Raw genomic sequence first — 25,994 nt, forward strand, 5'->3', positions numbered from 1 at the left:
ACTCTAATTCAGTACCACTTCCCCATGAGATGTTTCTCACCCACCTCTGCCCACTGTAACCTTCTCTGAACTGTTACAGTTCATCCTGCCTTTCCATTCTTCTGCACCCACAGTCCTGCCCTGAAGTGTTAGGTAGCTTTCTGTGTGCCTCTCTAGTTTTCCCCAAACTTGAGAGAGCTACTTTTCAGGGCCTATTGCTCTATGGAAGGAAAATAGAGTCTTAAAAATGCTTATAAGAGTTCCCACTTTTTTAGGCAAGACATGTTTATACAAAGAGAAATTGATTCTTTGAGAGCAACTCTTGGCTCAGGGAATATACATGAGGAGGTTCAGGACCATAATTAAAAACATGTGATGTTCTGGTCAACATTGCCCCCTGCTTAGGAAAAGCTGAATGTAATTTCGCCCCACCAAGGTAACCAGAGTTTTAAGAAAAAAACAAGTATATATCTTTTCAATCTAGAGAGTTCTATGCTGGCCTCTCATATAAAAAGTGAATTGTAACAGCTGTTTGTGGCAGTAGCTGTGGCTGTTGTTACTCCTCCATGTGCAGGGAAGGAAGGGCTTCAGTTTTTTGCCCCTCTTCTTACTGAGGAGATTAAGCCTGACATGTGGTACCATTTATGTTCCATGTGTTGTTCATTTACTCCACCATTTGTCCTTCCTTAAAGCAGCATTTATGGTGATGTGAAGGTCTGTAAAGGTATTTCAGGAATTCGTTTATCAGCAAGAGATGTAGGTGGGAGACATCATTATCAGCTTTGGAGACAATGAAGCAAGCCCAGGGAGCTTGAGGCCCCAGAGGGGCTGGCCGCGGGAGTGTGGACAAAGAGGGGTGGAGAAGGGAGGTGGGGCAAGGCCCTGCCAAGGAGCATGAGCAACGCAATTGCCGCTTTGCGAGGGGATCCAGGCTTTTTGCCCATAACACAGAAGTGTTTAAAAACACAAGACACACCAAAAAGGAAGAGACCTTTTCATCAAGCTCCCATGGCTTGGCTTCCTCTTTCAAAAAAGACAGGAAACACCAAAGCTTTAGCATGGAGAAAAGGAAAAAATGCACTTGTGGAAGAGAAGGTGAGAGGGACTTGACCCTCTATAGCCTCTTGCAGGAGGGGTAACCCTCCCTGGTTCTTTTTTGATATTAATCATAATTGAACTGTGAGGTTGCTATTTGCGTGACATGTCCTGAGTTTTGAACACCTTTTCAGTTTTGGTTAAAGGGGATGCCAAAAGTCATTTTTCAGATCACTATGAAGGGTTGCTCAGTGATTGTATGTCAACTCTGTTCTGGTGTCTTGTTTCCCATAGAATGTTACTCAAAGATATGAAGGTAAAATGATTCTTGCTAGTTACTGCATTATCACCAATGCCATTATATGTATTACTTATCCCTGGGGTAGATTCAGATGCAGCCTGAACCACACACCTACAGAGAGGCAGGTGGGAAAGCCATGTGAAGTGGGTGCAGTCTGGAAGCAGATACTTTGTGCTGGGGTTTACTAGTTGACCTTCAGTAAGTTACTGAACTTCTCTGTGCCTAAGCTTCTCCATCTGTAAATGGAGGAAGTAGCAGGATTTGACCCACTGGATTATGTAAGAAGTAATACATGTAGCAGACCTGAACAGTGAGTGGCTCATGCATAGAAAGCCCTCAGTAAATATTAACTATTGGCATCAGTACTGTCTTCCAGGTGGGCACTATAGTAGGTGCTTTCACTTAACATGTCCCTTATACCAGAGCTGCTAAAAGTGTAGCTCATGAACCAACACCAGTCTGCAAACATTTTTACTAGCCTGTGATGAGGTTATTGCAGAAACTGAAAATAAGAGTTTAGCAATTTGACATTGCTGCAATATCCAAACGGATGATCAGTGGGCTTATACTCAGTTCTTTGTCTTATTTGCTTTATTTCTCTGGTCATTTATTTTTATCATATTTCACAAAAATATTGCTCTGTGACATATGAAAATTAAAAAAGCTAAAAGCTGGTTCTCTTCCACAGGTCATTTGAAAAGCATTGCATTAGATCCTCGATGTAGCTAAACCCAGGCAGAGCTTAGAACTCTCTTCAGTGACTAATATTTCGCTCTCCAAACTTTCCTTTGGGACTTAAAGAAAGACATTTAATAAATGAGAGAGAACGAACACAACACTTCAGCGATGATTGAGATCGACGATTGTGGGATAGCTCAGCCTAAGAAAAATAGTTCTTAACTATTTACCATCAGGCTTTACCATCAGGCAAAAGGTGGACTTTTTATTAGGTTGAAGGCTGTTGGCTAGACTTTGATATAGGTTGGCAGGAATTGAATCACAGGATTTTGTTTTGTGTAGTGTTCTGTCCCCAACTCAGTCATTGGTGTGTTTTGACTGACTTTACCCCCCCCCCATTTCTAGGTAGCTATACATTTCTACCTATTAAAAATGGGGTAAGATATCATATTTGGGGTGGAAACTATGATAGGATGTATCAAGTAGGAAAACAACGATTATTTTGTTCTTCCAGTGTCAAAAGCTGGCAAGTGACAATGTATCAACTTTTTTCTTCTCCTGTGATTTCATTTTCATGGTAGATAACCTCTCTTTAATCCTTTTACCTGCTCTCATCCCTAGACAGTAATGTTAGCCCAGAAAAAAAGGAGCATGTTGTTTTTACAGTTCTTACCCTTGATTCAAAGCATTCTAATGACATTACTACTTTACATTTTTATATTCCTTTATACTTAACAGAGTGCTTTTGTGACTTGGGCCACATTCAGATGCCAATTCATTAAGATCCAGCTGTCTTCTGTTAAGGCTGCTATTCATCTGACCTGCCCATTCTAGTCTCAGGACTCCTGACTAAAGAGTTAAGGCACATCTGAACCACCAGTCAGTGGCAAAACTGACAAGGTACCTTTACCTTGGAATCACAGGGGCTTTGCACTTTTTGCTCATGCTCTTTCCATATCCCATTCTCTCTCATCCTGGCTGAATGAAAAGTGAGCAAATAAATGCCTGAACATCTGCATTAGAGAAGCCACTTCCTCATATGAGAGCTTTTAACTTTTATTCTAACTATTGGGAACTTTCTGTCTACAATTGCTCAGAATTTATACTTACAGCACAGAGGGTTTTTTGTTGTTGTTGTTGTTTTGTTTTGTTTTGTTTTTAAACTACTTCTGCATCTCAGTAGCAAGGGCAACTATCCTTTAGGATAATACAGAAGTAAAAGCATTGTATGGTCCCCCTGGCTCTGAGCAGGAGACACTCATCTTCCAAGTTTGGTATCACCTACACAAGCTGTCTTCCTCTGGTGTCACATGTCCACACGGGGCAGTAGCCACCCAGGGTTTTACCATTTGATTTTTTTCATGCCCATTCTGTATGGGCTACACTGTCAAATCCAATGTATAATGCTTTCAGCAATCTGATGATGCTCTGTCACTAATTCCATCTTTATATGACAAGAATGAGACTTAGATTTCTAAAAAGATTTGCCACATCACTAATAAACAGGAGATTGGAGTCGTGAACCTTCCCTGTAAGGCTATGTTCAGTTCATTTCCCCACAACCATCTCCTTTTGAGAACCCTTTAAAAAGTCTTGTGTGAATGAAATAAACCATGGAATCATTTCATTTTAGGCAAAGTTGTATCAGTGGCATGACTGGCTCCCATATAACCAGGCATCTAGTGGACTCTGCTCTTGCCCATTCAGTCAGGGGCCAAATTGAGTACCAAGACCTAGACTTATCACCGTCCTTTCCCTTAGTATTTGAGTGTGACTGTTCCAGAACTGTTACCTATTATAGTCCCAAAACAGATGACAGCACTGTGGTGCTGGGGGATCCTCTGTCATTCTTATGATGACCGATGAGCCAAGAAATTGCTAAAGAGTAAAGAACATAACATCCTAAGAATTTAGGACTCCAATGTGGATTTGATCCATTATGTTCTTCTACTTGTCCTCTAACAGAATTAACTTCGCAGGAGTACATAATCTGGACATGGGATCACAAGCCAAGACTGTCAAACATTAATTAATACTACTTTCCTTTGACTTAAGGATCCAGGAAGTGCAGCTGCCAGTCTCTCCACCTCTGCCAGCTTCATAGTCCCATCTTGAGGTACAGTGAGAGCAGTGAGCTAGCTGCCCAAGGGCTAATTTGTTTCCAAGGGAAGTCCAGCTCACACAAGAGGGGGGTAATTAGGCCTCCCCCTGAGCATCCCTAGAGGTACTTTTAAAAACTTTACTTTGGCAACAAGACCAGAAACTGTTCAGACTGGAAATCATCTGAGCCTCTTGTAATATGGCATGTTGAGTTAAAGCCAAGTTAATATCTAGCGGATTATAGAACTCTGACAAAGATTTCTGTGAAGTTACCTCTGGAGTTAAAAGTGACAAATGGAAGAGAAATAACAACCCCCTACATGAGCCCAACCCACTGGTCCCCAGCAAGTAAACACACACAGGACAAATGGCTCCACCAGTGTTGTTTGTATTTGTGATGCATTTCCTTGCTCTCCGAGGAAAGCAGAGTTTATCTCCAGAAAAGGGTTTTAGTTTTGAACAAATTCTCTCCTGTCTTTTTACAACAAATTAAAAACTAGAAGAAGTGAAGGGGCAGTGAATGTTTATTATAAATTCTAACTTCTACCTACCACTTCCTGACCTTCTAACCTGTTGGAACGAACACTGATCCTAACTCCCTGACAGCAAAATACTATGACAAAACCCAGTTGGATCGATGGCCAGTGACAAAAAGTTCTCTTTGGTCCATCTTGTGGCTTCGGCTGCTTTGGTAACTCTTCATTACCATCCCTGTCCCCTAACTCCTGTGTTATGCAAATCTCCAAATCATAAAAACAAGGAAGATTGTGTATAAGAGAAACTCTTTGTGGTGAGAATTCCACTTATCAGAAATGTTCACCAGCTTCAAATGAAGATATCACTTCTCTGACCCATTTTATTATTTCTTCACTCTTCTTATCTGGCCTTTTGCAAATCCCTCATTTTACTCCTACTCTTGCTCCCTGCTTCTCTACATTTGATATTTAGCAAATGACATTGCCCCACCTCCAACCCCCTATAGGCCAGGGGAAGTGGCCAGTGCCTCATGGACATCTGGTGGAATTCAGGAAGTTTTTGACGTGCAAAGAGTAGGCTGGCTTTAGAAACCAAGGTGGTCTTAGTTCATTTATTCCACAAACATTTCAGGTACCTGTGTGTGTGTGTCAAGTACTATTTCAGATACAAGAGAACAAAGATGAACAGTACAGGTCCCTGCCCACCAAGCAGTAGGGATTTACCCCAGGATAGGGTTGCCAGATTTAACAAATAGGACACCCAGTTGAATTTCAGATAAAGAACAAATAATTTTTTAGTATAAATATAATCATTTTAGTATAGTAGAATACACTTTTAGTATGTCCCACTAGAAGTATACCTATACTTAAAAAAATATTTGTTGCTGATCTGGAATTCAAATTTGGCTGGGTATCCTGTATTTCATTGGGCAACCCTACCCTAGAGGCACTGGACTTGCCCCTCTTAGGGCCAGTGGATGTCTAGGGACAACCCATAACTTCTCTCGTGCCCAAAGTCCCCTCTGAGGGATGTGACAAGGCAATCTGAAAATGAAAGAAGGCATGCTCCCAGCTATTAGAGGTCTGACTCACTCAGGCCATGGCTTCATAGCCAACACTTGGTAACTAGAGACAGGGGCAGGGAAAGGGAGCTGAGTGTCCTCTCCTAAAGTCTGAACAGTAGTTCCCTCCAGGATATGGAATATTGGTCTGCCTGTGTCTAGACCACTGATACTTTCTCTATATATTAACACAAGAAAGACAGGGCAGATGAAGTTTCTAAAGGAATAGTAATAATAATTATTGTTATTAATAATAATAATAATAAATTAATAATGACAGTAATACTAATAATAAAATCTAACATCTACTGAGCAGTGTATCCTCTGTCAGAAGCAGTGCTTCACATTGATTCTGTTGTTTCATCTTTGCAACGACACTTGAGTAAAGTACAGTTGTTTTTCCTATTGTATAGGGACATTGATATAAAGAGTACAAAAAATAAAATAAAGATCTCTGCAAGTATTATTTTAAAAAGCCAGAAACTGATCTAGTAAAATTATCTAGGGAGATTTACTATAATCATATGAAGTTTGAAGTTTTTTTGGAAGAAAATGCTATTGCTTAACTCTTATTATAACCCAGAGCTTTATGTAGAAAGAAAACAAAAACCCTAGTGAATTTGTGGGAAACTTCCTTTAACAAGCCATATGTCTTAAGATTTAAAAATCTGCATATTGTTCAATATCTGATGTATGCATATTGGGTATACTTCATGCCTTAAAGTTTTATAAGGTTTAATAAGCCAAGCTATAGAAATTTCTGAAATAAAGTACAAATATAAAGGTATCTTTCACTCATGAAATGTGATTAGAATCCAAGGAATCAGAGAAATACTTTAGTTTGGTGACTATACATGGACTATCATGGATAGAAAATAAATACTTGCTCCTCAAATTTCTCATTTTGAGATGGTCATTGATTATTTTATTTATTTAAATGTTTAATTCTATTCTAGTTAACATACAGTGTTATGTTAGTTTCAGATATACAATATATTGATTCAACAATTCCATACATGACCCCATTCTCATCATGACAAGTACACTCCTTAATCCCCATCACCTATTTCACCCATACCCTACCCACCTCCCCTCTGTTAACCCTCAGTTTGTTCTCTGTAATTAATTGATTCTCTATATATGATTGGTTTCTCTCTCCCTCTCATTTTTTCCCCTTTGCTTGTTTTTGTTTCTTACATTCCACATATGAGTGAAATCATATGGTATTTGTCTTACTCTGACTGTTATATTTCACTTTGCATTATACTCTCTAATCAATCCATGTTGCTAAAAATGGCAAGACTTCATTCTTTTATATGGCTGAATAATATTCCCTTGTGTGTGTGTGTGTGTGTGTGTGTGTGTGTGTGTGTGTGTGTCTGTACCACCTTTTTATCTACTCATCTATCAATGGACACTTGGGCTGCTTCCATATTTTGGCTATTATAAATAATGCTGCAATAAACTTAAGGGTGCATATATCTTTCTGAGTTCATGTTTTTGTATTCTTTGGGTAAATATACAATAGTGGAATTACTGAATCATAAGGTAGTTCTATTTTTAATTATTTAAGGAACTTCCAAATTGTTTTCCACAGTGGCTGCATTCCCACCAACAGTGCAAGAAGGTTCCTTTTCCACCATATCTTCACCAAAACTTGTTTCTTATCTTATTGATTTTAGCCATTCTGATAGGTGTGAGATGATATCTCATTGTGGTTTTGATTTATATTTCCCTAATAATGAATGATGTTGAGTATCTTCATATGTCTGTTGACCATCTGGCTGTCTTCTTTGGAGAAATGTCTATTCATGTTCTGCCCATTTTTAATTGGATTATTTGGTGTTGAGTTCTATAAGTCCTTTATATATTTATCAGATACGTCATTTGCGAATATCTTCTCTCTCATTTGGTAGCTTGCTTTTAGTTTTGTTGATTATTTCTTTGGCTATGCAGAAGCTTTTTATTTTGATGTAGTTCTAATAGTTAATTTTTGCTTTTGATCCTCTTGCCTTAGGAGACATATTTAGAAAAATGTTGCTATAGCCAATGTCAGAGACATTATTGCCTGTGTTTTCTTCTAGGATTGTTATGGCTTTCAGGTCTCACATTTAAATCTTTAATCCATTTTGAGTTTATTTTTTTTTATGATGTGAGAAAGTGGTCCAGTTTCATTTTTTTGCATGTGGCTGTCCAGTTTGTTGAAGAGACTCTCTTTTTTCCCATTGGATATTCTTTCCTACTTTGTCAAATATTAATTGACCATATAATCATGAGTTTCATTCTGTGAAATCCTTCCTCTGTTCCACTGATCTATGTGTCTATTTTGGGGCCAACACCATACTGTTCTGATTGCTACAGCTTTGTAGTATATCTTGAAACCTGGGATTGTGATACCTCCAGTTTTGTTCTTTTTCAAGATTGATTTGATTATTCAGGGTTTTTGTGGTTCCATACCAATTTTAGGATTATTTGTTCTAGTTCTGTGAAAAATACTATTGTATTTTGATAAGGATGGCATTAAGTCTGTAAATTGCTTTGGGTAGTATGGACATTTCAACAATATTTGTTCTTTCAATCCATGAGTATAGAATGTCTATCCATTTGTTTGTGTCATCTTTAATTTCTTTCATCGGTATTTCATTTTTTTCAGAGTATAGGTCTTTCACCTCCTTGGTTGGGTTTATTCCCACATATTTCATTGTTTTGGCACAATTTATTAGGATTATTTTTTTAATTTCTCTTTCTTCTACTTCATTATTGCTGTATAGAAATGCAACTTATTTCTGCATATTGATTTTGTATCCTGTGACTTTATCAAAGTCATTTATCAGTTCTAGTAGACTTTTTTTTTTTGGTGGTGTTGTTTGAATTTTTTATATATAGTATCATGTCATCTGTAAATAGTGAATGTCTTACTTCTTCCTTACCAATTTGTGTGCCTTTTATTTCTTTATCTTGTCTAATTGCTGTGGCTAAAATTTCCAGTATAGAAGTAAGGAGAGTGGACTATCCTTGTGTTATTCCTGATCTTAGGGGAGGAGCTCTCAGTGTTTCACCATTGGGTATGATGTTTGCTGTGGGGCTTTCATACATGGTCTTTAATATGTTGAGGTATATTCCCTCTAAACCTATTTTATGGAAGGTTTTTATCATGAATAAATGTTGTATGTTGTCAAATGTTTTTTTTTGTATCTATTGAAATGATCATATAGTTTTTATTCTTTCTCCTGATGATGTGATGTATCCCTTTGACTGATTTATGAATACTGAACCACCTTTGTGTCTCAGGAATAAATCCCACTTGAAGGTAGTGCATGGTTTTTTTAATGTATTGTTGGATTCAGTTTGCTAGTATTTTTTTGAGGATTTTTGCATCTATGTTCATGAGAGATATTTGCCTGAAGTTCTCTTTTTTTGTGTGATATCCTTATCTGGCTTTGGAATCAGGGTGATAATGATCTCCTGGAATGAATTTGGAAATTTTCCTTCTTCTATTTTTTTGGAATAGTTTGAGAAGAATAGGTATTAACTCATCTTTAAATATTTGGTACAATTCACCTGTGAAGCCATCTGGTCCTGGACTTTTGTTTGTTGGGAGTTTATTGATTACTGATTCCATCTCATTATTAAAAATGGGTCTGCTTACATTTTCTATTTTTTTCTGTTGTTTTGAAGATTATATGTTTTTGGGAATTTATCCATTTCTTCTATATTGTCCAATTTGTTGGCCTAAATTTTTCATAATATTCTCTTACAATCCTTTGTATTTCTGTGGTGTCACTCATTATTTTTCCTCTTTCATTTCTCATTGTTTGAGTCACCTCACTCTCTGTCTTTCTCCCTCTCTCTCTTTATGAGTCTGGCTAAAAGTTTATTATTTTGTTGCTCTTTTCAAAGAACCTGTTCTACTACTTTTTGTTTTGCTTTGTTTTAGTTTCTATTTCATTTGTTTCTCTTCTAATCTTTATTATTTCCTTCCTTCTACTGGTTTTGGGTTTTGTTTGTTCATCTTTATCTAGCTCCTTTAGGGGTATGAGTAGGTTGTTCATTTGAGTTTTTCTTGCTTCTTGAGGTAGGCCTGTATTGCCACAAACTTCCCTCTTAGAACAGCTTTTGCTTTTGCAAAGATTTTAGACCATTGTGTTTTTTATTTTCATTTGTCTCCATATTTTTAAATTTTTCTTGTCGACTTCTTGGTTGATTCATTCATTGTTTAGGAGCACGTTATTTAACCTCCATGTATTTGTATTATTTCCAGATTTTTTTCTTGTTGATTTCTAGTTTCATACTGTTGTTTTAAAAAAAAGGTATGCATGATTTCAATCTATTTGAATTTGTTGAGGCTTCTTTTGTGGCCTAATATATGATCTTCTGGAGAATGTTCCCTGTGCACTTGAAAAGAATGTGTGTTCTGCTGTTTTAGGATGGAATATTCTGAATATATCAGTTAGATCCATCTGGTCCAATGTGTCATTCAAAGCCACTGTGTTCTTGTTGGTTTTCTGTTTGCATGATCTGTCCATCAGTGTAAGTGGGGTGTTAAAGTCCCCTACGATTATTGCATTACTATCAATGACTTTCTTTATGTTTGCTATTAGCTGCTTTATGTATTCAGGTTCCTCCATATTGGGTACATAAATATTTACAATTGTTATATCTTCTTGTTGGATTGTTCCCTTATTATTATATAGTGTCCTTCTTTGTCTCTTATTACAGTCTTTGTTTTAAAGTCTACTTTGTATGATATAAGTATTGCTACTCTGGCTTTCTTTCAACTTCAATTTGCATGATAAATGCTATTCAGTCCCTTCATGTTCAATCTGCATATGTCTTTAGGTCTTAAGTAAGTTTCCTGTAGGCAGCATATAGATGGGTCTTGTTTATTTATCCAATCCGTCACTCTATGTCTTTTGGTTGGGGCATTTAGTCCATTTATATTCAAAGTAATTATTGATATGAATGTACTTATTGCCATTTTGTTACTCGTGTTTTGGTTGTTTTTGTAGTTTTTCTCTGTCCTTTCTACTCTTCCTCTCCTCTCTTATGGTTTGCTGACTTTCTTTAGTGATACACTTTGATTCCTTGGTCCTTTTTTTGTAGATTTATCACTGGTTTTTGATTTGTGGATACTAATAAGTTTCCCTATAACATCTTATACACATAGCAGTCTATATTAAATTGATGGTCATGTAAGTTTGAAACCATTTGTACTCCTCTATCCCCATGTTTTAGGTATATGATATCAAATTTTATGACCTTTTATTTTGTGAATTGCTTCACTGATTTTTATAGATATAATTAATTTTACTGGTTTTGTCCTTCCTACTCTTCTTACTCCTATTTATGTCTTTCCTTTCCACTCAAAGGGTCTGCTTTAACATTTCTTGTCAGGCTGGTTTAGTGGTCATGAATTCCTTTAACTTTTGTTTGTCTGGGAAACATTTATTTAGGTTTACTTCTTTATTTTGAGAGAGAAGGAGAGCACAAGTGGGGAAGGGAAGAGAGAGGGAGAGAGAGAATCCCAAGCAGACTCTGCACTGTCAGCATGGATCCTGATGTGGGGCTTGAACTTACAAACCATGAGATCATGACCTGAGGCAAAATCAAGAGCTAGATGCTTAACCGACTGAGCCACCCAGGCACCCGTGTCTGGGAAACTCTTAATTTCTCTTTCTATTTTGAATGATATCTTTGCTGGATAGAGTATTCTCAATTGCAGATTTTTTTTTTCCTTTCAGCACTTTGAATGTATCATGCCATTTCCTTCCAGTCCTCAAAGTTTCTGCTGAAAAATTAACTGACAGCCTTATAGGGTTTCCCTTGTAACTTTTCTTTCTTCTTGCTGCTTTTAAAATTCTCACTTTATCACAACTCTGCTATTTTATTACTATAAGTCTTTGTGTGGATCTCCTTGGGTTGGTTTTGTTGGGAGTTCTCTGTGCCTCCTGGCTCTGGATTTCTGGGTTTTTTCCCCAGATTTGGGAAATTTTCAGCTATTATTTCTTCAAATAAATTTTCTGCCCCCTTTTTAATCTCTTCTTCTTCTGGGATCCCTATAATGCAAATGTTACCACATTTGATGGTGTTGTGGAGTTCTCTAAGTCTTTTTTTTCGTTGTTTTTTTTTTTCTCTCTCTTCTCAGCTTGACTACTTTCTATTACTCTGTCCTCCTAGTTGCTGATCTGTTCTTCTGATTACTATTTATTCTATCTAGTGTATTTTTATTTTCAATTATTGAGTTCTTCATCCTATTGGTTCTTTCATATGTTTTCTATGTCTTTGTTAAAGGGTCCTCCACTCTTTTTCAAGTCCAATGAATATCTTTATGACCATTACTTCACATTCTCTGTCTGGCATATTACTTATCTCTCTTTCATTTAGCTCTCTTGCTGTGACTTTGTCTGTTTTTTCATTAAAGACATATTGCCTTGTCTTCTCATTTTGTCTAACTCCGTGTCTCTCTCTATGTGTTAGGAAAGTTAGTTTCATTTCCTGATCTTAAAAGTAGTGGCCTTTCAAGTCCACTTGACTTGAAGAAGAAGAAGTCCTGCAGTACCCTGCAGTACAATGTCCCCTGTTCACCAGAACCTGTTGTTTCAGGAGTGTCTCCTATGTGTATTGCATGCACCCTACTGTTTTTGCTGAGCCCCTTTTGCCTTCAGCTCTGTCGTTTGCACTGGCTTTCTTTGCCCATTGTGGGCAGGGTTTGGTCCCTGTGTTGTTGTTTGGTCAGTTTGGGTCTACCTTGATCTTGAGTTGAGTCAGACCAGGAATTTGCCAGAGATGCAGTAGCATTGATCAGTAACGTGCTTTCCCTGTGTTGTCCCCTGAGAAGGTTTAGTTTGTGGCTGGGGCCTGTATTCAGACCTGATGGCCGCCCCTAGCCCACTGGGGGCATGTCTACAGGAGAATGTGTGGACAGAGCTTATGGTGTTAGCATGGTTTGTGCAGGTGTGTCATGGGAGGAGACCTTGATCTGCTTTAGGAAACTGGAGCAGAGCCAGAGGAGGCATGTCTTCAAGAGAAGGCAGGGGTGGGGCATGGTGTTAGCATGTTAGGTGGAAAGTGTTCCATGATGTGCTGTTCCCTCAGATGTCCATGTGTGTAGGCTGGGGGTCGGGGGAGGTGGGGGATGTTGCTTGCCATCTCCTCTTTTCCTGGAAAAGTCTCCTAAAGATGTCTGACCCTCCAGCACATGCTGAGATTAGGAAATAAACCTTCCTATATATCCCAACCATGTTTCAAACTGCTATTTCTATGCTGTATCTCTGCAGAGCTGTTTGTTGTCCTATCTCTTTAAGGACAGTAACTCAGTTTCTTCTTGCCCTCTGGTTCTCCCAGAGTGGAGCCTACTGAATTTTAAAGTTCCAGATGTTAATCTCCTATTGTAAGAGCTCACAAAATTTGTCCCCTGTGGTTTCCAAAACAACATGTTATAGGAATTCATCTTACCTGTGTGGGTTCCCCATGCCTGAGGTGCTTGGTGTGAGGGTTTGTTTCTCTCCTCTCTTCATACCTGTGGTGCCTCTTCCTCTGTGGACAGTCCTGTGGGTCCATTATCTTCCACTATGTCTCTACCCTTTCTATCCTCTTCAATGTGGCCTCTTCTCTTCATTTAGCTGTGGAGAGTCTGTTCTGCCAGTCTTCAGGTCATTTTCTGAGTTGTTTACACTGATGTGGGTGTCATTTAATTGTATCCTTGTGATGAGGTGAGCTTAGGATCGTCCTACCCCACCATCTTCCCCAGAAGTCCCATTGGATCTTTGAAAATTAGCCTTGGTAATTATCATGGTTTGTAAGTTACCATCCAGTGATAGTACCATCTTTGTTTCATTTGTAATAGGAGTATAAAGTCCATCTTTTAGAATCATCTGGCTGGAACATGTCAAAACCTCCCATCTGTGACGGGTAGCCAGTATCATATGTATCATAAAGGGAAACATGTTCATGATTATTCCCTTTATTCCCATGTACTGATTCTTCAAATCTACTCATGTATATTTCAGTGAAGCATGATGTGGATAATAAATTTTGCATTCTGTATGCAAAACCAAGGAAGCCTATAAAAACTACACAAATATGTATTTAAGTTTTCTCAGCAATAGCCTATTAGACAATAAACAATATCTTGGTTACTTAAGGGATAATCTACGTGCTTTCCCAGTGGCACCATTTACATTTGTCCCTGAGCTGGATTAAAGGGTAATTATAAAAACTGTGGGCCCAAAACTATGAACCCTCCCTCAAAGCCAGTACTCCTCTATGGGCCAGCCAGAAAAGCTTCCAAACAATCTTCCTCAGTACCCACCATACATATGACCCCAGAATGGGTGGAATGTAATTGAAAAAAATCTGTCACCATCCCTATCATGTTGGTTTTCCCTAAAAAGCAGTGCCGTTAAAAAACAAACAGAACAACAAAACAAAAACAAAAACAAAAACAAACAAATTGTATTTTCTCACCCTCACCTACATACTATGCCAGGTTTACTTTGGCTTTTAGGGGGAAATAGCCATATGTTTGAAAAATTTATGATTGTTTTGTATGCTTGAGGCCCTTTTCATTAACCTCCAGGAAAAATGATAAAGAGGGCCAAGTAAATATACATAGACAAACCAACAGAATCATTAAGCCATCTTGATGAATGGATTTCTAGAGATTATTAACCTTTATGTTTATTAATAACCTCACATGATAGGATTGATAGTGATTGTTAAATAGAAAGTAAAGTAGCTTTAGGATGTCTAAGGCAGATCAAGGAAAATAAACACATACTACTTCTCTGTAATCATTCAGCACCTTGGTGAGCATCAGTGAGCTATTTCTGCAGCTTATCAGTAGGCTTCCACTCTGTTTAAGGCACATATTAGTCCTTAGAAGGGTTCCAAAGTTATTCCACAAATAACCCCTGCGTTAAAGGAGGTAATTTTAATGAGTCACAGAGTATTTTCACAAATGCTGCTATAAAAAAGATAGTTGGGGGCACCTGGGTGGCTCAGTCGGATGGGCGTCCAACTTAGGCTCAGGTCATGATCTCCCAGTACGTGAGTTCTAGTCCCGCGTTGGGCTCTGTGCTGACAGCTTAGAGCCTGGAACCTGCTTCAGATTCTGTGTCTCCCCCTCTCTCTTTTCCCTTCCTCTGCCTGTGCACGCTCTCACTCTCTCTCTTAAAAATAAATAAACCTTAAAAAAAGATTAATTGGAACTATTAATATCATTCATGGAAAATGTCTTTCCTCCAACATATTAAAATTCAGAAAGAATTTTCTTATTTCATAACATAAAAGGGTTACAGTGATAGCCATAAAATTAACAAAACCATGACTTTACACAGTCCATTGAAATGTTCTTATTCTGTCAATTTCATTGCAAACAAATCAGCACATCAGAGTTTTCTAAAAAATGTCTGGCATGAATTTCATATGAAAGCCATGCTTTTGTGGAGCTGGATAAGAATATGGTAGATAACCATAAAAACTGCTTTTTATTCTCTGATTTCTTCCAAAACTCTCCTTCTAATGTAAAATTGATATAAGTACCAATATTTATAAACTTCTGGCAGAAGAAGTTATAGAAGCAATTTCAAAGATCCGTGTTCATTGTTCACCTGGAAGTAATGTAACATTGTGTGTCAACTATACTCAAATAAAAAACAAAAATTTAAACAAAGAGAAGGAAGTTTATTTTTTTAATTTTAGTGTGCTTATTTTATTTTTGAGAGACAGAGGGAGAGAGAGACAGAGTGTGAGCATGGGAGGGGCAGAGAGGGAGACACAGAATCTGAAGCAGGCTCTAGGCTCCGAGCTGTCAGCACAGAGCCAGTGCAGGGCTCAAACTCATGAACTGTGAGATCATGACCTGAGCCGAAGTTGGACGCTTAACTGACTGAGCCACTGAGGTGCCCCAAGAGAAGGAAGTTTAACACACAGATCACTCCACTGTTGGCAACAACAAAGAGCCCTAGAGTGTAAATATCAGTGCAGGCAAAATTGAGCAAAGGGTTCAGATGACACATAGAGTGATCTGTGGTGTTAGGGCTACAGAAGGATAATTGGAAGCTGAAGAAGATCTGTATGGTTGCATGAAGAAAGCCTCCTACTCACACCACTCCCACAGCAGGCCACGTACCTGCCAGGACATGATGGTTGTATAGTTCAAGGGCTTGCAGATGGCCACATAGCAGCCATAGGCCATCATACTAAGTAGGATGACCTCAGCAGCTCCAAAGACATGTTCTCCAAAGACTTAGGTCATGTACCCCTTGAATAGGATGGTCTTTTCATAGAGTGAATCTACAATCAGTTTAGGGGTGTTTATAGAGGAATAGCCAGCATCAATAAAAAAAGAGATAGGCCAGGAAAAGGTACATGGGAGACCCCACTGATGGGCTGGCAGTGATGGAGACCATAATGAGCATATTTCCTACCACAGAAATGATGTGGGTGACAGAAACTAGAACAAATATAATTTTCTTTAAGAAAAAAAAAAATGTGGGGGCACCTGGCTGGTTCAGTCAGTGGAGCATGCAACTCTTGATCTTGGGGTTGTAAGTTCAAGCCCCACATTGGGTATAGAATTTACTTAAAAATAAAATCTTAAAAACAAACCCTATATCCATCGTAGTTACTCAATAAATATTTGTTAAATGACTAATGAAAAATGTATCAGGGGCACCTGGTTGGTTTGGACAGTTAAGCATCCCACTCTTGGTTTCAGCTCAGGTCATAATCTCATGGTTTGTGAGTTCAAGCCCCGCATCAGGCTCAGTGCAGAGTCTGCTTGGGATCCTCTCTCTCTGCCCCTCCCCTGCGCGCGCTCTCTCTCTCTCTCTCTCTCTCTCTCTCTCTCTCTCTCAAATAAACTTAAAAGATGTATTAAATAATTTTTGCTATTTTGAACAAGAATCAGTTAAATAGAGAGTAACACTGTTCTGAGGGTATATGTGACCACATCTAATGCAATGATTTTTGGTTTTTTAGGAGAAAACCCAGCAATGAAATTGAATTCCCTGAGAAGCTGGAAGAAATCAAGTTCACTGTAGCTGAAGATGAAGACCATGAAAAGCTCCAAGTTAAAATACAGGCTTTTGAAGACAAAATAAATGCTGAGAGCAATACTCCTAGCTCTATAAGAAGATATAGTTTGGGCCAATTTTCTAAGGAAGAAAGAAAAGACATTAGATTTAACAGGTATAAATTTTGCTTGGCTGTTTTTTTTTTAAAGTATGCACTTTGTGTTTGCTGTTAGTTTTGTTATCGCATTATCACAGGGTGTTTTTTTAAATATCTTTTACCTATAGCACCCAAAGTCCCGTCTTTTCATGAATGAAATGGCATTCACAGTGCTTCTGTTATCCAAAGGAGCTTGCTATAAATACAGGGTCTCCTGGGTGGCTCAGTCAGTTGAGCAGCCAACCCAATTTCAGCTCAGGTCATGATCCCAGGGTCCTGGGCTTGATCCAGCATCAGGCATCAGGCTCCATGCTGAGTGTGGAATGGGCTTGGGATTCTCTCTCTCTCTCTCTCTCTCTCTCTCTCTCTCTCTCTCTGCCCCTCTACCCCATTCATGTGCTCTCTCAAAAAAAAAAAAAAAAGAGAGAGAGAGAGAAAACAAATGGAAAACAAACCTGTGGCTTATTTTTTAAAAATACTTTTTAAACATAAATGTTATATTGAGAATGACTATCAGAAGCTTCTCTTGTTTTCTGATGAAAAAGCAGACTCCGAAGTAGAAAAAAAGAATACAAGTGTATAAGTCCACCATTTTCCAGTTAGTTTTGCCATGAAATTGATTTTTAAATCTTTGTTTTTGGAGGTGGCCTATATCTTCAAAGATTTGGCTTATTACATAACTTGTTGCTGGTCTATGTGTTTTATCAAATCTGTTTGTAGCACCAATTTATGGTCTCCCTTTCTAGAGGAAGTAACTTTTCCCCACTGTTATTATCCTTTCTTTTCCTTCTCAGTGGATGCTAGCTCAACTTCTTTGCCTGTCTTCGCTTTTTGTTTATATTGCAGGTCAAAGAGTTTGGCTTTGCACACTGTGCTAACAAAGAGCATGAGTTCAGATGATGGGGAAATTGTAGAGAGTGGAGACATGCCAGCTAGGATCATTCTTTCAGAAACAGATCCACTTAGCCAAGGAAACGACAAGTTGCCCTTTAAGGCAAACTCTGACAGATCACAGCTGAGAAATTCTTCAGTTTCACACCCAAGTATTATACATACAGAATCAGAGAATTTGCCAGAGACAGTTAAAGAAAACTGCCAGGAAGAAACTCCAGAAACAACTGCAAGTCCTGTAGAATACCAAGATAAGCTCTACTTGCACTTAAAGGAAAATTTCAGTAAAGTAAAGGCATATGCTGTGGAAATCGGAAAGAAGATTCCAATCCCTGATCAGTGTACCATTGAAGGTAAGTTCTTTGAATACCCTAAACTTGAGAAATTTCAACTATCACTGGGGAAGAAACAAAAAGGCTCAAATCATAAAAATTGCCATACCCTGGATTTTTTGTAAAATAGATCATTTTAAAACACCCTTAGGTTATTTTAATTGCTTTTTTTCCCCCCCAATAAGGTCAATCATCTTTTTGATTCCTATTTGAATCTACTTAGGTACACCTAAGCTCACCGACTCTGACTTTTTCAAACCTGAAATATATTGTTCCTGATTCCCTGTCCCTAGTGTTTAGGAAAATTCTGGAAGAGGTCTGTGTTTCCCAAAGCAGGCTCTCGGGTAGAGGTGCAGCCAGAGACATTTTTTTCATCCACATAATAATGCAAGGAAGCCATGTACAGCATTGAGCCCCAGGACATTTTTCTCCCATTCATTCAATAGCACTTATGAAGCAATTACCGTGCGCCAGGCACTGTACTAAAAATTCAGCTTTGTGTGAGAATCAGCTATGACCCACACAGACACAGTCCCTGGCTTCTTGGAAATTATAGAAAGGAAAAAGTGAAATCATAGTCAGGAGATGATGTATGTCAGGAACCAGTAACAGTGTGAGCTAGTCAGAAAACACAGAACAAAGTAAAAGATGTCAGGAACTGAGGCATCCCTTGGGTGCACAATTTAAGGAGGTGCCAAAAAAGCTCAGCAAAATTTTAAGTAAAGAAAGGATTAGTATGTCTTCCTAAGTCATATTGGAGCAGAGGCAAAAGGAATATGAAGTAATATTGATCATGTTTCCACTTACAATTTTGATATTTTGTTCATTATGAACTTTTTGTGTTAACTTTGATTTCTTAAAATATTACTTATTTTGACCACTAGATTTTCTGGTGCTTCTTAAATTTTGTGCCCTGGTACCGGAAAAGATGATAGGTTTGAGGCACAAGTGCTAAAATGGAAGAGTGCCCAGGGCAAGCTCATCCTTCTGACAGTGGGTTGAACAGGTTTGGATATTTTGAAGGCACTATCAGGCTAATTAGATTTTTCCTGCGGTTCTTCTCACTTAACAGCCATGCTATTCCTTTCAGATTAAGACGAAGGTCCTGGACCACTTGTTGGGCATGACAGCTTTTCACAGGCGATGCCCACGTAGAAAAAGCTAGGCAGCACATCTTTCAGAAAGAAACACAGCTGAAGAATAATGAGTCCAATTCATATTCACCCACCCACTGTCATCCCCCTCAGGGGATGGTACTAGGAAGGTCCCATTTTCCATATTCTACTTTCTATCCCTTCTCCCACTCCAAATCAGAGGAAAGAATGTATTCTCATGCTAACAAAGGGAAAGGAATGTATTCTAATGCTCACAAGGACTTGGTAATGACAAATATTGTCTGTGTGTCTGTAGAATCTGACATTTTCAGAAGTGTTTACAATAATTTATTGATTAGGAGTCTTAAAACTTTTTTAAAGAGTGACAATAAAAGCGGTATTGCTCATATTCAATATAAGTTTTGGACAATTAAGTATAGTAGGACTTGAGAATAGGTAAAGTCAATAAAACTCAATTAACACAAACTTTTTATGATTTCCCATTTCACTAATATTCTATGTATTTAATGCACAGGTTGGAGAACTTAATAGAAATGAGGTTACATGAATTTACCAGCTTAAAAAAGGAAACCTGTAGCAAATATAAAGTTAGACACATTTCCACCTGCCAGAATAGTTTTGTTTTTTAAGTTTAGGTTAAAGCATTGAAGCTTTAGAGTGAGTTTTAATCTTGTGAAAATGTAAGGCAGTCTCGCAGTTACTTCAAGCACCCAGTTGTTAAAAACCCATGTTATTTCTTATTGCCTTGAATTATTTGAGGACTTTGAGAGTTAACTAAGTGGCTTGGGTTTTTTTTTCCAAAATATTGAAGGAATCCATCATCTTTACTAAAAACAAACAAGAATCAAAAGGTATTTTCTTTTGATGTTTCCTGCCAGGAATGACCTAGAACTGAGTATGTCTATTTTTTTTTTAAGTTGACATTTTGGAATTTGTTCACATTTTTGTAACTTCCTGGAAGTTCCTGGAAAATTCCTTGCACAGAGATATTTATGAAATTCCTTGCACAGAGATATTTATGAAGATTTATATGACTCACTGTAAATATATCCACTGAGAAAGGACTCGTACTGACTGCAGGGGACATGTTGTTACTATTCCAGGGATTGTGTAAACCATTCAGAAGAAAGCCAGCAGTCATCTGGCTGACACAGTTTTGCTTGCTGTCATGAGATCACTCAGCTCAGCAATATCACATTTCTTTTCTTAGAAATTTATTAAAGAAAGATTTAGGGTTAGAAACTGTGTTATGTTTAATGTGTTGTGAGTGTAAAAGAGACATATTTGGTCTTTCTTGCTGAATAATGCAAGGCAATCAAGAAGCAAAGGGAAGAAGCATAAAAACCACTTCTACAACAGGGAGAGTTAAAAAGATAAATAACCAGCAGGAAACAAGAACAACAACAACAAAGTGTTAAGAATAATTTTAGACAGATGTCATAATGTCTATAGTATAAGAAAATGATAAAACAACCTTTAAAGAAGTTCTTTTGGTATTGTTTTGAATCATATGGAAAAAAAAAAAAAAACAACTGATATCTGATTTCCTTACTCTGACCTGCAAAAACATCACTTTAATGTGGTTCAATCTAATACTTCAATAATAAACTGTGTTGAAAGAACAGGAACCTCACTAGTCACAGCACAACAGAATCCAGTATTAGGTGAGTCAAGGTCAGAGATACCATTCTTATCCATAGCCCACCATCTTATTATTGCATGATATTAATCACAGTGGGACAGGCAATGGAGTATAAATAGAGCAGCACAAATCTATCATCATGTCTGGAAAAATTGTCAAACCCCAGGTCTTATTGAGGTTGGGTCAGCAGTGTCATTTTGGATATGAAAGAGCCTGTTATTCCCAAGTCAGTAATTCTCTCCTTGGTCTTATAGCCCTCTAGTGTGGGTGCAGGTTAGCCAACCATGGAAAGTTATATATTCATATCCAGAGTGATGGTCTGACATCACTGACTGATTGTATTTATATACAAGACTGAAGGAATTTAGTTCATTAGCCAAAGGGTATTTTAAATATCTGAATCACTGGAATTCCTTTATGTGAACAAAAATAATTAGAGGTTAAAAGAATCCAGAAATTCATGATATTGAAATAAATCCTTGAAAATCTGGCCCATCACTGGTGTTCTATAAAGGATGATATAAAAGCTTACAAGAACCCATCAACGCTGCTTTGGTTTGCTTTGAAGTATTTCCTGATGGGGTGAAAATACATCCCATCTGTAAAGCATATCAGCAAGCCTGACTTGCAGAAAGCTAATTTTAAAGCTAGTAATGTCTTCCTTTCTCTCATAGACCGACATGAGTTGATTTTTCAACTTGAACAGATATAAGAATACAAAAAAAATAAAAGTTTATTATAAAATCAAGAAGCAGCTGTTATTTCATAATTAATTACAAATAAAGATTTCTTATTGAAAGTTTGCATATAGTCAACTCCAACCTCATGTTGGCATGACCAAGGAGGCAAAGCCAACCCAGCCCTTACCTCTTTGTCCTCGGTTGGTCTAACCTGAGGGACGATGATAAAACCCATTCATTTAGTGGTTCTGGAGGAGGTTTCCTTCTTTTTTAAAATACATTGGTAATTGTGGGATTAGGATCATTTATCCCTGAGGAGAGTTGTGAGATTTGGAGACAGAGGAAAATCCTAAAGCTTTTCCACACAATTTCAGAGGGAGAAACAGCAAATAAGAAAATATTGCAAATTCCTTGGTGTCTTATTCATTGATATGGTCCACTTGGCCCCTGTTTGAAGGACAGTTTTCCCTAACAGTTTTCCTTGGTAGGGAAAACTTTTCTAGAGAATTTTTCTTGGTGCTTTGGACTTTATCTTAGATTACCTCTCTGCCAATTCCCATTTTTCTAGAGTGAACTTTAGTCAAAAGAAGATAGATATAATGGTGGCCAGATTCTCCTCTTAACCTTCTCCTGTCACTCCTATCCTGGTTCCAGTCATCCTCAATGTCCCATGAGAAACATTTAAATAATATGGCTAGAGGAAGACCTTACAAATCCTTTTGAAAAATCCCCTCCAAACTCTTCTTTTGAGTTAACATCAGATTACTGTCCTTGTTCATCCCCAGTAGAGTAGCTGCAACACCCTGGCAGACAACCACATCACTGGTAAAGATGTTATGCACTTAAATATACAACTTACTTGTTTGCAAAGTTCCACTAGAGAACATCACATAACTTCATTTCTTGTTAGTTATATTTTCAAAAGCTACTTCTAAAAAGAAGGAGGAGGAGAAGAAGGACAAGTTTTATTTTCTTTGAACATTCAAATAGATAAGGAAAAATGCCCTGGGGCACCTGGGTGGCTCAGTGGCTTAAGCTTCCGACTTCAGCTCAGGTCATCATATCACAGTTGGTGAGTTCAAGCCCCGCCTCGAGCTCTGGAGCCTGCTTCAGATTCTGTGTCTCCGTCTCTCTCTCTGCACTTCCCCGCTCACGCTGTCTCTCTCTCTCTCTCTCAAAAAAAAAATAAACATTAGAAAAAAGAAAGAAAAATGCCTTAACCATGCTTTTGAACAAAAGGGTGTGCTGCTTATGTGCCTGTTGGTTTACCTGACATATATCTATGAATGAGAAGTATCTTCAACTAGGAAACAGTACAAAGGAAAATTGGTAAGTACATGTACACTCAGACTATTTTGTATGGAAATCCAGGAGGGATTATCTGCCTGTATATCAAATGACTCGTCCAAACCCTTGAAATGGTCAGTTCCCCTAATATAGTGCCCACCTTGGATATGTCTCTAATAGGTTTAAAAAGACCTTGCTAATAAATAAACAGAAGTAAAAGTAAATATATAATAGAGCAAAAATGCACAGGAGTGCATTTTGATATATCTCACCCAAAGGCAGCCACATTAAAAGAAGGAGGAAGGGAAGAAAGTAAAAGAGGAGGTGTCTTAGGTACAGAAGTGGTTGTGAGAGATATAATATTCTCAGCTATATTCTTCTAAATGTATTACTTTTAAGATAGAAAGATATGGCATTATACTCATATCTGTAGTTAGTATTTCTTAATCTTTTTTTAGGGAAGCTCGTACTCGGAGATTATTAGTAGTAATCCCTTGTTGTCTGGGTGGTTGTCTTTAGTCCAAAGCATACAGTGCTGTACAAAAAGGTCCTGAGCCACTGACTGTCAACAGCACAGGAGTACATTCCAATCCAGCTTGCCACAAACCAAATTTCAGGAAGTGAATGTTATTTTTCCGTTTGCTTCCATTATGAAACTGGCAGTATATGCCCTGTAGGGAAACAAAATGGTCCCTGGATATCATCAAATCTCACTTGAAAACTGAGCAAATCCATATTTCTGAGCTCTGTTGATGATGAAGAGCTGACAGCCAAGGAAACTGAAAAGAGTTTTGATATAATATAGGAAAAGGCAAAAAAAAATTAATTTCCTCTTGTTTGATCCACAACAACCATCAAACTTCAGATGATGGAGGATTTTAAAGTGTTTTTCCAAAAACGCAGGCAATTACATAATTGGCAATCAGGAGTCCAGGTATTGATAATTTGGAAGGTATTTATTTGTGTCACAGTCTATATTCATAGAGTTGTGTGTTTACAAACAGCAGATAAGTCTCTAAAGCAGACAGAATCTCATGTCATCTGTTGGAAGATCCATTTGGAGTAAGAGAAAAAGAACTATGTAAATGACACCAAATTCCTATGTTTTCTCTGCTCACATTTTTGCCCTGTCCATATTAGAGATCAGTAAGAAATCATAAAATGAATTTTTTTCTTTTTTAAAAAAAAGGTTCAATGGACTTTTAAAAATAAATTGCTTTATGGGAACATCATTTTTCATGTGAAACATTCACATCAATTACCCAATAGCCATTAAAATATTATGCCACCATTAAAATAAGCCACAAATGTGGGAAGCATACCATTTCAGAAACTCAGAGTATGATTCTGTTTCTCATACCAAACATCCTCATTTCTAATAGCCTTTTCATATCAGCTTCTGTCATTTAGTAATATGCATTTATGCTTCCTTTATATCTTTTTTGTGGTTTGGTAGCTCATTTTTTTGCATAAGTAATATTCCAACGTTTGGATGTATTTACCATTGTAGAATCATAGAGAATAGCTTCACTGCTCTAAAAATCCTCTCTGCTCTGTCTATTCATCCTGATTCTTCATTTTTCATTAATTCTACAAATATTTCTGAGTGCCTACTCACACCAGCATCCTTCTAGGAACTTGAGAAATGTCAGTGAACAAAACAGGCAAATATCCTTGGCTTCAAAGTGATAAATAAATAAAGTAGGGTGTTGGAAAGTGTTAAGTGCTACAGTCAAAGAAAATATAGAGCTGGCTAAGGAGAACAAGGACAGAAAAGGATTTACATATGTGTATATGGAGAGGGAGGCACTTCTAGAAAGACACACATAAAACTATCACCACTACTTCTTTCTGAAGAATCAAATTGGGGTAGAGGTAGAGAAGAAGTGGAGGGTAAAGGCGAAACTTGCACATTTTTAAAGTACACATTTCTGCAAGGTTTGGAATTTTGTAATTCCAAAAACCCTGTATATTACAGGGTCATGGATTTTTAACCTATACTGGTTAAAACTGTCAGGGACCCCTCGAAAGGGTCCCAACCCCCCTCTTTCCTTCTTTCTTTGCCCTGCAAACAGAGCAACTGTGATATAGTTGATGTTATACAGGGACCTTCCTGACTGATATTTAAACCAAGAATTCCACAGCTTAAGGAAACTTGAAAAGCACTCAGTTGGATCATTTTTAAGGTCCTTTAAAAGAATCTTGTGTGCTCTAAATTAATTAATTCTAAGTGTCTTATGTCAGAGCTAGAAAAATGTAAATGTTTGTTATTTGGCCAAGTTTTTCATCGGCCTCAAGTTTATTGCTAATTTTATATCTCCAGTGTAAACCTAAAAAAAAACCAAAAAACAAAAACTTCTCTTTCATGTTAATTTCCAGTCCTTTTTTTCCAGACATCTGTATCCATCAACTTACAATAGTTTATTGGGAGAAAATAGACCAGATTGTTCAATACTTTTGAAGCTTGTCACACTGTCTACCTGGATTTATTGATATCTATCAAACAGCAAATGACCAGCCATGATAAGCAAATCAATGCATTGTGCCTGTATTGACTGGTCTATTTTTTTTTTTTTTTACTTTTTTCTATTTTAATTCCAATATACTTAACATACAGTGTTATATTCATTTCAGATGTACAATATGCTGATTCAGCAGTTCCATACATCATCCAGTGCTCATCACAAATGCACTCCTTAATCCCCATCACCTATTTCACCCATCTCCCCACCCCCTCCCCTCATGTAACCATCAGTTTGTTCTCTATAGTTAAAGAATCTGTTTCTTAGTTTGTCTCTATTTTTTTCTCATTTGCTTTGTTTTTTAAATTCCACATATGAGTGAAATAATATGGTATTTGTCTTTCTCTGACTGACTTAATTTGCTTAGCAATATACACATATGTGTATGTATGTATGTATGTATGTATGTATGTATATATACCACTTGATCCATTCATCAATTGATGGACACTTGGGCTGCTTCCATAATTTAGCTATTGTAAATAATGCTGCTATAGTCATAGGGATGCATTTATCCCTTTGAATCAGGCCTTTCGTATTGTGGGTGTAAATACACAGTAGGGCCATTGCTGAATCATAGGGTAGTTCTGTTTTTAACACTTTGAGGAAACTCCATCTGTTTTCCAGAGTGGTTGCACCACTTTGCATTCCCACCAACAGTGCACGAGTGTTCCTTTTTCTCCACATCCTTGCCAACACTTGTTGTTTCCCGTGTTTTTG

General features: G+C 37.6%; 1 protein-coding gene across 5 annotated transcripts in view; it reads left to right on the forward strand.

Annotated features, from left to right (window-relative positions):
* Nucleotides 1–25,994, forward strand: part of VEPH1 (ventricular zone expressed PH domain containing 1) — a 243,464-nt gene that overhangs the window by 107,666 nt on the left and 109,804 nt on the right. For all 5 annotated transcript variants that reach the window (XM_042999268.1, XM_042999266.1, XM_007086266.3 and 2 more), the window contains exons 7-8: nucleotides 16,614–16,823; nucleotides 17,652–18,049. In XM_042999268.1, coding sequence (XP_042855202.1) covers nucleotides 16,614–16,823; nucleotides 17,652–18,049 — 608 coding nt within the window. The remainder of the gene's footprint in view (nucleotides 1–16,613; nucleotides 16,824–17,651; nucleotides 18,050–25,994) is intronic.

Source organism: Panthera tigris, chromosome C2, assembly GCF_018350195.1.
Source record: "Panthera tigris isolate Pti1 chromosome C2, P.tigris_Pti1_mat1.1, whole genome shotgun sequence".
In the NCBI taxonomy this organism is placed as follows: domain Eukaryota; kingdom Metazoa; phylum Chordata; class Mammalia; order Carnivora; family Felidae; genus Panthera; species Panthera tigris.